General features: G+C 36.0%; 1 protein-coding gene across 1 annotated transcript; it reads left to right on the top strand.

Annotated features, from left to right (window-relative positions):
• Positions 1-4,476: 4,476 nt before the first annotated feature.
• On the top strand, positions 4,477-13,249 carry LOC104233194 (cytochrome P450 97B2, chloroplastic). Its single transcript, XM_009786548.2, has 14 exons — positions 4,477-4,926; positions 5,460-5,640; positions 6,221-6,328; positions 7,182-7,266; positions 8,339-8,577; positions 8,745-8,918; positions 10,214-10,261; positions 10,402-10,461; positions 10,695-10,781; positions 11,079-11,167; positions 11,898-11,989; positions 12,311-12,372; positions 12,525-12,671; positions 12,761-13,249. Exons 1-14 carry the CDS (start codon positions 4,766-4,768, stop codon positions 12,980-12,982), a joined length of 1,755 nt encoding a protein of 584 aa, XP_009784850.1. The 5' UTR covers positions 4,477-4,765; the 3' UTR covers positions 12,983-13,249.
• The last annotated feature ends 1,007 nt before the right edge of the window (positions 13,250-14,256 follow it).

The raw sequence follows: 14,256 nt of genomic DNA on the forward strand, positions 1-14,256 counted from the left end.
GTCACATTTGCGACCTCCTCATCGTAAATGCGAGAATCCCAGAACCAGCACAACTCAACTTAGCAAAATTAGCGCGAAAACAATCTGAAAACTTACCCAAGCCCCCTCGGGACCTCGTCCAAACATGTCCATAAGTCCAAATATATTAATTAAACTTATCCAATGGCTAAAAACATCATCGGTAACATCTAAACCAAGAATCAAACACCAAAACTCATCATGAAACCTTCAAATTAAAGAACTTTAAATATCCACAACCAAGCGTCTGATTCATGCCAAATCAACTCAGAATGAAACCAAACCTCGTACACAAGTTCAAAATAACAAAAAGGTCCTATTCTAAGTCTCGTAATAACAATCCGAACTCGATAGCTTCAAAGTCAACTCATGGTCAAACTTATAAAGATTTTAAACCTTTAAATCGCCAACTTTCAGCAAGAAGAGCCAAGTTATCCTAGAAACTTTCAAATCCATGGTCAACTCTTCTAACTTAAAGCTTTCAAATTGAGAATTACTCTTCCGAATCAATCTCGAACCTCCCAAAAATCAAATCAACCATGCACGCAAGTCTTAATAAATCATATGAAGCTATTCAAGACCTCAAACTACAGAATGGAATGCCAATTCTCAAAACAACTAGTCGGGTTGTTACAAAAGAGCATTACTATGGATTTTGTAGTAGGCTTGCCACGAACTTTGAAGAAATTTATTCAATTTGGGTTATTATTGATACACTGACCAAGTCCACGTATTTTATTCTGGTGATGACATTTTACACTTTAGAGAAGTTGGCTCATATCTATATAGAGAGAAAGTTCGTTACATGGTGTGCCTGTTTATTTCATTTTTGACTGTACTGTGATACTCAGTTCACATCACACTTTTGGAGAGTTGTTCGGTGAGGGTTGGGTATGCAGGTGGAGCTTAGCACGATATTTCACCCATAGACAAATGGACAGTCCGAGAGTACTATTCAAATTTTGGAGGATATATTGAGTGCTTGTGTTATTGATTTTGGAGTCTATTGGTATCCGTTCCTATCATTGGAAAATTTTTCTTAGAAAAATAGCTACTAGACCAGTATTCAAATGGCTTCGTATGAAGCTTTATATGATCGGCGATGTCGTTCTCCTATTGGTTAGTTTGAGCCTGGTCAGGCTAGGATGTCGGATATGGATTTGGTCAATGATGCTTTGGAGAAGGTGAAGTTAATTAAAGATCGTCTTCGGACATCATAGAGTAGGCTGAAGAGTTATACGGACAAGAAGATCTGTGATGTGGCTTTTATGGAGCGCGAAACGGTACTTTTGAAAGTTTTTCCTATGAAGGATATGATGAGATCTAGAAAGAAGAGCAAGTTGAGCCTGAGGTTCATTCGAGTTATTATAGAGGGTTGGTGAAGTTTCTTATAAGATTGCATTGCCTCCCAGTCTAGCGGGTACATTCGATATTTCATATTTCGATTCTTCGGAGGTATCATGAATATAATCAGCATATTTTGGATGTTAGTACAATGCAAATTGAGGAGAATTAAGCTGATGAAGAAGAGATAGTTAGACCGGCATGTCCAAAAGTTGGGATCTAAAATAATTTCTTCTATGAAAGTGCTTTGGAAAGGGAAATCGGCTGAAGAAGCCACTTGGGAGTCCGATCAATATGAGTAGTAGATATCAGTGTCTCTTTGCCAGTTCAGGTACATTTTTTTTGTCCGTTCAAGGACAAATATTTTTTTAGAAGTGGAGAATGTAATAATCTGATAGGTCGTTTTGGGTTATAGCACTTTGTTTTGTGATTTAAGATCTTGAATAGCTTCAATTTGATATTTTATGACTTGTGTTCATAGACCGTTTCGATTTTTGGAATGTTTAGATGTGTTTTGGTAGAGCAATTCTAATTCTAAAGTCTTATGTTGTTGGAGTTGACTATGCCAAGATTCTTAGTAAATGACCTCAAATAGGTACTTTGACGATTTTGATAGGTTAATATGATGATTTTGGACTTGTACATATGTTTAGTTTGGGTCCAGGGTGACCAGAGGCTATTTCAGTGCTTATAGTTGAAAGTTTGAAAAAATTTGAACTTGTGAACTTTGAAATTTTTGGTTTGATGATTGATTCTTGATTTTTAATATTATTTTGATATTTTGAGCTTTTGAGTCAGTTTGTGTAAGGTCATATACTTGTTAGGGTGCTTGGACCGAGGCTCGGGAGGCTCAAGTAAGTTTTGGATGAGGTTATTTGTAAATTACAACTGATAGTGTGCTTAACTTACAATTATCGCACCTGCGATGACCAGGTTCGCAAGTGCAAGGTCGCCACTGCGTGGGTTGGCTCGCATCTGGAAATGAGAGGGACCAGACACTGGGTCACACATACAGCTTGCTTGTGCGCATGTGCGAGGCCACATTTGCGAGGTGATGGATCGCATCTGCAAGATTGGGGGCTCAGGCTGGTGCCACGGCTGCGGATCTATGGTACGCAAGTGCGATGTTGCATTTACATTTGGTGCTTCGCATCTGCGCTGGGACAGGTGAAGTGTGCGTTGCGCATGAGGGGTGTTTGGTCACAGATGCAACTTTGCATCTGCAAAGCTTGGGCCTCACTTGCGGTATCCACAACGATGCACTGTCGCACCTGTGAGGACATTTTCCGCAGCTGCGCTTCTTGCACCTCCAATGTTCCTGTTGCATCTGCAATATCTAAGACCTGCAATAGGAGAAGGGTTTCAAGATTAGCTAATTTTCCTCCTTTTGTTGAGACCTAGACCACGGAAAGAGGTGATTGTTGAGAAGATTTTTGCCCCAACTTCAAGGGTTAGTAACTCTAACTTATTTTTGACTAATTTATATGATTTTTTTCATAGATTTTTACCCTTAAATCTATGGCTTAAAAGAGTCAAAATGGGGTTTGAGTAGAAACTTAAGAAAGATAATTTGGAGATTTAGACCTCAATTTGAGGTTGGATCTTGAAACTTATTACATATTTGAGCTCGAAAAAGAATGAGTAATCGGGATTTGCTCTTTATTTTAGATTTCGACCACGTGGGTCCGGGTTGACTTTTTTGTATCTTTTCTAAATAGGGTAAAGATAAAATCTTTTTAATACTATGAGGGTTTCTAAATCTTGTTTTAACCAGATTCGAGTGTTTGGATGCTTGTTTTAAAGAAAAAACAGTATTGCAATGTTGACCTTATTTCGGAAACAGGTAAATATCTTGGTTAACCTTGACTTGAGAGAATTAGGTTGTAAATAGTTTATTTGCTACGTGCTAAAATTATTGGGGACGACACATATGCATGGTGACAAGTATATATGCGATTTCTATGGTTTAAAACATGCGGGCAGGATTAGTTTTATTCATGCCTTTATTTATTTCATATATTATTCTCTTAAGTTGTGTTGAATTGCGAGACTACTTGATTATTCACATGTTAGTGGCCAATTGTTGGGGTCTTATTGAGATATACGAGCAAGATGGATCTTGTTGAGATATATGAGTAAGATTGACTCTTAATATATTGAAATGCCTATGACACCTTGATCATATTTATCTTTTTTCTTAATAAATTATGCTTATTCGTTCTTCTTGATGTTATTGTTATGCGCTTTACCATGCTTGTTGTTGATATACATGTGGTTAGTAAGTATGAGGATGTTGCTCCATGGATATTCTCATATGGTTTGGTATGTTGAATCGGGTTGCACGCTGCAACGATGCTATAATTGGACCGGATGGCACGCCGCAATAATATGACCATTGGATTGAGTTACTCGCCGCAACATTATTGTGTTGGATCAGGTTGCGCGCCGCAATGACATTATGTTCGGATATGATATACTGTGCTTAGTTCATGTATGGTGCTTCTCCTTTGTGGAATTTGCTTCATAGATCATGCTATATTATTATTTTCGTGAACCCTTGTTCTCTTAATTAGTCCTTTTTATGTATTCTATTGTTTTATTCGTTTTTCTATTACTTTATTTTGTCTGTATACTGTTTGCTTTCTGCTTATTATTTTCATAGGTTTATAAACTAAGTGTTTTGTCATAGTCTCGTTCTAGAAAAAATTCAAAACCTTAGAGAAAAATGTATTTTCTTGTCCAAACGCTTATTAAAGTCGAAAATTTGACCTAAACACTGAAAAGGTACAACTTCATAAGGGATGCGTCTGTCTTTTTCAAAATCTTGTGGAAGTTTTTGACAATTTATCAAACTACAAGGGTCACAAAAAGTGAGTGGAGGGAGACGTGGTATATTCCACCGAAAACGGTGAAATTGTATATTTTGGCCATTCAGACAAACAGTTGGGGCAAAAGCGATACGCGTCTTCATCATACCGGAATTGCTCCTCCTTAAGTGGAGGATAGGCGCATTTGGATAACATTATAAATAAAAATGTGGCAAACCAAAAAGAGAAAGAATAATATACTAATTTTCAATTTTCAGTTAAGAATCTTTTCCTAATCGTGCAGTGCACACAAGTTGAGGTAAGAGTGACCAGACCAAGAATTTGAATTGCCCACTAAAAGAGTTGTTACTCCACTAAACGAAGTTGAACAAAAACTTAATAGTAGGTCACGGTGAAAGTAACTTAAAACTCATATTGATAAAAGAAAAAAGCAAAAGGCAGTTTCAGGTATAGGTATTCAATAAATTGTGGGGTTTTTTTCACTGCTAATTCCCTCCACTTCTCTGCTTTGCTTCACTACCTTACTCTATCCATCACAATCCACAGCATAGTTGGTTTTCTGCTGGTAGGGGAAAATGGCAACTGGGTTTGTTAGCAGCAACACATGTCTTGTGTTGAATCGACGGAGTGATTGTTGTTCCTCAAGATTCTGCCACTTTCCCTCTTCTTATCCTACTACTTCTTCTTCTTCTTCTTCCAAGTCTACACTTTCTACTCCAAAACGAGCTTCAATCAGGTACTCTTTCTTTCACTTTCACTTTCACCTTCTTTTGTCGTAGCTCCATTTTCGTTGATGCTATGAATTCAATATTTTTAGTCATATGGGAATCGAGTTTTACTGCTGTCCTTCCTCTCTGTAACATTAGTTTAAATACTTACCCGTTTCAATTTAAGTGATATAGTTTGAATTAGCACACTCTCCTCCCAGGCCCCACTCGTGGACTATATTGAATATGTTGTTGTTGTTGCTGTAGTTTGAATTAGCACGTGGTTTAAGAAAAAAGCAGAAGAATTTTAAAACTTGTGGTCTTAAACATGATATAACAATTGTGTTGTTATAAAAGTTAATTCATTAAGGGTAAAGTAAGAAATGTAAAGTTAATTGTTTCCAAATATAGGAACGTGTTATTCTTTTTGGATTGAATTTGAGGATAGCATCCATCTTGATTCAAAGAAGATAATCCTCTTATCTTTTATTCTATTTAGTGATTATTTTTGGGGAATATTTTTTTTTTTTTGGCTGAATTTGAGGATTATTATGAAATGCAGATGCCAGTCCACAAGCACAGATGAACCAAAAACAAAGATGAATTTATTTGATAATGCTAGCAATCTCCTCACTAATATGTTGAGTGGGGGAAGCATTGGGTCAATGCCTATTGCGGAAGGCGCAGTGTCTGACCTTTTTGACCGTCCATTATTCTTCTCATTGTATGATTGGTTCATAAAGGTTATTCTTTAGTATGATAATCTCTCTTATCCTTGCATTCATTTGAGCAAAAGCACACGATTTCATTGTCTGTTTCTTTATTTCCATTCATTTCTCAATGGTCAGGATACTGTTTTGGATGATATTTTCTCGAGTGTTGGGTTGGTGTAAAGCTTTAATCAGTGAAAGAAAAGTATCATTTGACAGAAAATTTGAGAAAATAGAAACATGAAATATCAAGGAGGAGAGGAGACTGATAATGTCCATTTATGATTTATGTCTACGCCAACAGGATTATTTTGATTGTTACCAGCTCATTTAGAATGAATTGGTTACTTGGAACAAAGCGCCAAACATGTGTTTAGTCTTTCCTCATAATAATAAATGGCAGTCAAGAACTTGCTACGATATGTTGAGTACTTTATTCACATCAAAGTTGCCTAGTCTTTTTATTTTTTTATAGTGAGAAAATGGATGAATTTAGTTTTTCACTGGAAAAGCTATCTGCAACAAATACCATAGGACTTTTCTATGCATTTTTGTCCCCCTTTTTATCTTTGTGAAATTTTAATTTTCTTCCTTCTTTTGGTTGAGCTTACAGTATGGATCAGTCTATAAACTTGCTTTTGGACCAAAGGCATTCGTTGTTGTATCAGATCCCATTGTTGCTAGGTACATTCTTCGCGAGAATGCATTTTCTTATGACAAGGTTTGGTACTATAACTTCTCTCTCTCTCTCTCTCTCTCTCTCTCTCTCTCTCCTCCTCCCCAACCCCCAGAAAACCTCCTACCCTTTTGTTCTTTGTAACTCTTTTGCTCATTCTTTAACATATCTAAGGTCATGCCTGCACTTGTATGTGCTCATATCTTAACTTGTCTCTGCTTATCAGCTGTTGCCTGTTGGCTTTCACATCGTCTTACTTCTTATATAAATATATAATTGATAGTTTTCTTATATTCTTTAAATTGCATTGTACTGCTTCTACCGCATAGAAGGGATGCAATTGGCCCATGCGGGAGTTAAGATCTGATTAAAAGTTAACTATCTGAATTGCTTATTAGATTTGGCTTTATCTTTAAATCAATATGAAAAATTGAGTATTAGTGGAACCTTTAGACAACTAGTAATTGCTCCTTGGCTCTCAATAGGTTGTTGCTTTGTTATAGGGTGCATCCAAAATAATTATCTTGGTTCCTTGGAGAAAGTTACTGTATACAAGAACTCAAGCTGACCTTGATATTACATATTTACATTTTCTTTTTTATCGCATGTATGCCCATTATCTTCTATCAACTTTAAGCCATAGTAATTCCAGGCCTTTTTTGTTTTAAAGAAAAGCAATAGTTATTTAAGAACTTGTTGATGACCTTTCTTTTTTTCTTTTTAATTGTTAGGTAGAAAAAACTTGTTAGATAGAAAGGAAAGTCTTGTTGATACCTGGATTTTGCTGATAGAATTTAAAGCATATACTGGCATAATTTTCTTTTTAGTGGCAATAGCAAGAATTTCAGTTAACTTACCTATTTTATGTTGTAATCCGAGTCTTCATATTTCTAACCAGGGGGTCCTTGCTGAAATCTTGGAACCAATCATGGGAAAAGGGCTGATACCTGCTGACCTTGATACATGGAAACAGAGGAGAAGAGGTAATTTAAGCATGTGTCTTATGGGGTTGGCCCTGGTTCTGTCCACTTTTTTTCGGCGTAAAATCTGCTAAAGTGTTACCAATAATCTTGCAGTAGAAATTATTGACACATATATCGGTTAATGTGGTCAAGTTGGACTGTGATTCATTGTTTTCTTCATGATCAGTACCTGATGCATTAAAAACATGATGCTTATTTGATTTGATGGTCATTCTTGACCACAACTGGACTTTTCCATGATTAAGAATAGAGGTTTCTTATATCATATGATACCTGTTCTTTTCTGTTCTCTGAATGGTCAAATAGAATGGTTCCCAATTGTGATAAATTGGTTATGCAAGAGAAGTGCAGTGCCTTTGTAACCGGACAATTTGAATGATATCTGACATCAAAGTCATCTAATAGCCTTTTCGTTATTAGGGGTGGCACCGCTGCTTTCAGCTTTCCTTTACGATTCTAAGTTAAGACAGTGATTTGTTCCAGTGGTCCAGAAACACAAAAGTATCATCATGATATTCATCACTAGTCAAATGAGGTTGAAAAATGACTAATAGATGAGAATACCACCAATAAAGGTCTTACAGAGGAGGATGCTGGCACTCCAACCAATAATAAATTTGAGAGATGAGTCCTGTTCTGCTTCAGTTCTCTACAAGCAAACAATTCTATCGATTACAAGGCGTGGTGGCATTTAGCATACTTAGACTCCCCCTCCTCCCACCTTAATGCAAACAAAAACAAGAAAAAGATGACATAAAGAAAATAAAAAAGGCAAAAACAAAAAAGAAAGACACTTAAGTTCCCTACTTTTCAAGAAAAAGATGTGTAGCCAAAGAGAAAAAGGTTCATCTCGGTAATTTATGCCTTTTTCTTTGACTCCATATTTCGAGGTAAAGAAGTTCTGACACAAATTAATCTAAGCGTTTGTGATCAGTCATATGTGCATACATTTTCTTTTTTCCTTTGTACTTCTCTATCTATATGTAGATGTATGCATACAAATGTGTGGATTTACGTACTTAAGACATATGCACACTTCAAATAATTTGATTAGCTCTGCTGTGATTGACAGTTATTGCTCCTGGATTCCACTCATCATACCTGGAAGCTATGGCTAGATTATTCACTGACTGTGCTGATAGAACTGTGTTGAAATTTGATAAGCTTCTTGAACAAGAAGAGTCACGAGGAGGGAAAGCAATTGAGTTGGATCTCGAGGCAGAATTCTCAAATTTAGCACTAGATATTATTGGGCTTGGTGTTTTCAATTATGACTTTGGTTCCATCACTAAAGAGTCTCCAGTTATTCAGGTCTGACCATGTAACTGTATTTGTTGGTTTTATGAAGATGCTACCTTTACTTTCTCAATATGCTGAAATCATTAAGAAATATTATTAGCATTCCATGTTTTTCCCACCCCTCTCTCACCTTCTTCCTCCATATGAAAAACTGAGAGTTGTTTTCATGAAATTTGCAGGCAGTATATGGTACTCTTTTTGAAGCTGAGCATCGTTCTACTTTCTACATCCCCTATTGGAAAATCCCTCTGGCAAGATGGCTAGTTCCTCGGCAGCGAAAGTTCCAGAATGATCTGAAGGTCATCAATGACTGCCTTGATGGACTTATACAAAATGCAAAAGAGACCAGGGAGGTGAGAGGATGAACACTGCCATTATCTGAGCATTTAGAAATTTCACATTTTGTAGACAACTGTCAATAATAGAAGCTTCCTTTGAACTTATTTACTCTATTTAATGCCTTGTTGATAATTGGTTTATTCCACAACATGCACCATACCACTCATCAGACTGTACTTCCATATATTAGTATGGTTTGATATTTTCATGCTAAGCCAAGCCTGTTTGATCATCTGTATGCTTTAGGATTATTATCGTATATCACAAGCCAATAACACTTGCATTGTTAAAATAAATTCTGCAAGTGAAATAGTCAGGCATATCTTTGGGTGCATAGCAACATTGTTTTGTTACATTGTTAAATTGATGTTAGTCAAGAATCCTTTTAATTTGTTTAGTGACTCGCATGCTCGGGTACAGGTAAATATGAGTTTTGGACTCTCTAGTTTTGAAGACCCCCAATTAACCTTAAAAACAAAATATATAATACTGAAACAAAATGGACCTGAATAGAGCGGAATGGACACAGGATTAATATAGTTGACCCCAACTAAATTAGATTGTGGCTTAGTTGATTGAGTGATTGTTATCGGAATGAACTATGCTACTTTCTGATAATGTTTAAATTTCCCAGACAGCCGGACATAGTCACCCCTCCCCTTCTAGCAATAAGGGAAAAAGTACAAAAAGATGGAACAGAGTTTAAGAAGAATATAGGTGATATTCAAAACAATCATTATTCTATAAAATAATGAAAATTTTGTTTAACTCTACTGTTATATTTTAGTCAAGAGTGGTTGATGAATATGAAGGAGAAAGAAAAACTAAAATAAGAAACTAACTCCTATGCACACATGACGAACTAATGTCATTGAAATGTTTTGTATATATGATTGAACTGGAAGAAAAGGTGCAGTCCACTTAAACAACTAACCATCAACCAGCAAGCAGGCACATAAATTACAAGGAAACTGGCTGAGTGGGACGCTTAGTTTGTCTGATATCTTCTTTCTTAATTTGCTTGTGAGGCAAAAACCTTATTTTTCCAGATAATGCACAGCAGTAGATTTTTTGCAAAGATTAGAATAGCCTCCCGTTCTCTGTAGCTGTAGATGTGAAAATGAATTACCTTGAGAAAAAATAAACAAACAAAGGACCTCCGCAGATATTTTTAAACTTAAGAGTTATACTGCACGTTAGCTTAATTCTTTGTTGTATTCTGTCTTAGCTTAATGTTTTTTATATTCTGTCTTAGCTTAATTCTTGTTTTATCCTGTCTTGGCTTAATTCTTGTTGAATTCTGTTGCAGGAAGCAGAAGTCGAGAAACTACAGCAAAGGGATTACTTAAATCTTAAGGTTTTTGCTTCTTTTTCCTCTTCTTCTTCTAATTATTTTATTCGTTCTTTTGGGTGGTATGCGTAGTGTAAAATTTTTTTGAACAGCGTTGCAAAATCCGGATCAGTGAGTCTTGGCATTGTAACTTCTAAAGTTTGCAGGATGCAAGTCTTTTGCGGTTTTTAGTTGATATGAGGGGTGTTGATGTTGATGATCGTCAGGTAAAATATCTGATTCCCTTTCTATAAGTTTTTTGGTCATAAAGTGAGAGCAAATTGTCACAATCACCAAATTTATGTATATTTTATTTATAAAAGTAGGATTGATTCCTCAATAACATAATAGAAGTGCATGAGGGTATTCATGGGATCTCTTTTGTGGACCAAAATTCATGGAATGTTAGTAGTTTATTGTACATATCTATCTCAGCCATGTCACTAATTTCTTTGGACAGCTAAGAGATGACTTGATGACGATGCTGATTGCTGGGCATGAAACAACTGCTGCTGTTCTTACGTGGGCTGTTTTCCTTCTAGCACAAGTATGGTTTGTTACAACCCAAATTAAAAATATTTTATACTGTTGCAAAAAATGAAATACATAAACAAGAATTTTTCACACTAAAGGTTGTAGTTTGAATTTTACGTATACTAGTTTGCACAGGGAATTTACAAGTCCCTTACGTAAAATGTACTTGTTCATTCTCTTATTTGCCACTTTTCAATTTTTTTGCTTCAATTTTAATGAATCTCCCTAAGTCGATTCCTTCTACCCCAAATTCCTTCAAAGTGGACCATGGGCATCGTGGCTAATGTCACTTTGATAAATTATCCTGAAGCATCCAGTCAAAATGAAGAAAGCGCAGTCAGAGATTGATGCAGTGCTTGGTCAAGGAAGGACAACCTTTGAGTTTCTTAAAAAATTAGAGTAAGTTATCGAGCTTACGATACTGCTTCTTGTACAAGGAGCAATCACTTTTGTCGTCTGCATTCAAAATGTAAACCTCTGTACTTCCCCTCCGTGGGCCTATGCTTCTCGTTAATATAGGTGGTATGCTTACTCTTTCCTTAGTTTTAAGATGAAATATTTTCTTGAGTTGACGTAGCATATGATATCTAGTAGGTGTGTTTTGTTATCTATATTGAGATGTCAAAGTAACAAACAATTGCTTTGGTATCAAATGAGGCAACAGAACCATATGAAATTATCTAATTTTGCTGCTCTCTTAAATTAAGTAATACATTACGTAAGAATGTTACAATGGATGATGTGCAATCTGAAAGAATAAGGTAAGGAATGAAGAATATCTGGCTAATAGTTAAAACAGTGATTATAGAGACTAAATAGAGTTATGTTGGTTAGACCATATGAGGAAGACATGGCTGTACAACTGAAAACATGAACAATAATTCACCTGGAAAATAGAGGAAGAAGAAGGTAAAATCACGTGGAATGAAGTAATTACTAAAATCATGGAAAGGCAAACGAAGGCTTGATATACAGCTGAATTGAAAAGACGGACTGCTGATATAGTACTGTTAGCAATTAGATGAAGTTTTTAAGGATTACCTATCAGTTTGGGTGCAGAAAATTTTAGGATTTCTTTTGCATGACCTGTAATGCTTCTTGACGGTATATCATATTTCCATGCTATCAGATATTTGCGGCTTATTGTTGTGGAATCTCTGCGCTTGTATCCACAACCTCCACTACTTATTAGACGTTCCCTTAAATCAGATAAACTACCAGGTAAGATCCCCATTGCTGATTTGATTATCTCCTAGTTCTGGGAACTAGACCCAAGTAGTCTTATACATATTCTTCTATTCTCTTATGCTAGGGCATTTGCATGCTCTAGCACACCTGTGTCTGTGGGCCGTGGCTCTCTTTCCGTTTTTTTTTTTCTTTCTTTTTTTTGCATAGGTGGCTCTCTTTCCATTTGCAAGCAGTTATTTTCTCTGGCATATTTTTCCACATCCTTTGGTTTTTTTTATCAAGGGTCAAAACCCTGTGAATAGAGTATGATCATTGTGTTTAAACCTTCCCACCCTATTGTTATCAACTCTACAGGGGGCTATAATGGTGACAAGGATGGATATGAAATTCCAGCTGGCACTGATGTTTTCCTATCTGTAAGTTTGCAGTTCTTTACCTTTACCTTTGATAGTTTTCCCCAAAGTATTTGAGTATCTGAGTGGCTCTATTCTTGAGTCTTTACCAATTGAACTAGTGGTTGACGAATATCTAGATGAATTGAATTGACACTTTTAATACATCCAAGCAGGTATATAATCTTCATAGATCACCATACCTTTGGGACAAACCTAATGAATTTGAACCTGAGAGGTTCCTAGTACCAAAGGAAAGTTCCATTGAAGGGTGGGCAGGTTTTGATCCATCTAGAAGTCCTGGAGCATTATACCCAAATGAGGTGCCATTCTGTTTCTCAACTATTTTTACAGCAGTTTCATTTCCAGTTTCTTTGTTTTTACCAATGTGGTTTATCGTCTGCATGATCAGATTATATCAGATTTTGCTTTCTTGCCTTTTGGTGGGGGACCAAGAAAGTGTGTTGGTGACCAGTTTGCACTTATGGAGTCAACAATAGCATTGGCAATGTTGCTGCAGAAGTTTGATGTGGAGCTGAGAGGATCTCCCGAGTCCGTAGAACTAGTTACCGGAGCAACTATTCATACGAAGACTGGCTTGTGGTGCAAATTAAAGAAGAGGTCAAATGTTTGAATTAAGGATAATAATATCCTATCACAGTCAACAATTCTGGCAACTGCATTATTCTTAGCAAATTATGACCATAGTGCTACTCATAATGACAAAGTTGAGGCGTATATTCTATGAGGACGGGAGTCCATAAAAGCATTCAGCCAAGATTTTATTATCTTGTATTATGATTGTAGGAGAGAACAGCTTGCATCAAATTAGATGCCACTTTTACACATACGCTTAAATTTTGGATCTTTTGAATAGACAAAATGCAAAATTTGTGCCAAAGTCATTAGCTCTTTTTCATATAACATTAATAGAAAATATCAGCATCCCTCAATTTATGTGTTTCATTCCCTTGTTACAAAAAGAGTGAGGTTCGGAAACGAGTCAAAACATTTATATTCAAGTGAAATCAAGACATCAATTCTTTAATTATTTTTGAAATAAATGACGCATTTAAAAATTAAATATAATTATACACATCAATATTTTCTTATTAGAGACATTTTAAAAATGTTTGAGAAGGTGCAGTTGAAAAAGGATTGTTTAACTACCTAACGAAAAGTTCTGTCACATTAAATGAGCTTAGGGAGAGTTAACTCTTTCACCACAAAAAAGAGTGCTTTGAGGTGAATGAAATTCCTTCACCTCTAGCCACTATCCTGATATAGGTAATTTGTTTTGAATACGAATGGTTAAATAAATAGAAAGAGAGAATCACTTTCTTTTTTAAGTTTAAATTCTATGCATGTGTAGGCATATAAATTTTATTAAAATTAAATTCATAAAATAATTTGGACTATATTTTAAATTCAAGATATATTGGTCCAAATAAATATATGGGCTAATATAATTGCATTAATTATATAAGTCCAATATATATGGATTAAATAAATAAGTTTTAATCCATTGGGCTAACCCATTTAATTGGGCTAAAGTGATGAGCCCACTTCAATAAGCCCAAGATGTCATCTTTCTAGAGGCCCAGTTTGGTGCAACGTGTCAAATGACGTGGCGCGCCAAGTCAAGCGGAAGAGCCAATAGGACCATGCCACGTATCAAAATGACAAGGCATGTCCAGTCACGCTAAAAGGCCAGGTGTGCAAGTGACATGTTCTGGCCAATCAAATGCGGCCATGTCACAATTTAATTTGATTGGTCGGAAAGATTTTGTTCTTATCACAACTGCTCCCTTCCACAACTATAAATAGGGGTCTTCATAACTTAGAGAAGACACCAGAAGTTATAACAAGAAGCAAGAGAGAGCTCGTGGATCAAACGCCGCAAATTTC

Source organism: Nicotiana sylvestris, chromosome 5 (assembly GCF_000393655.2).
Source record: "Nicotiana sylvestris chromosome 5, ASM39365v2, whole genome shotgun sequence".
NCBI classification, from domain to species: domain Eukaryota; kingdom Viridiplantae; phylum Streptophyta; class Magnoliopsida; order Solanales; family Solanaceae; genus Nicotiana; species Nicotiana sylvestris.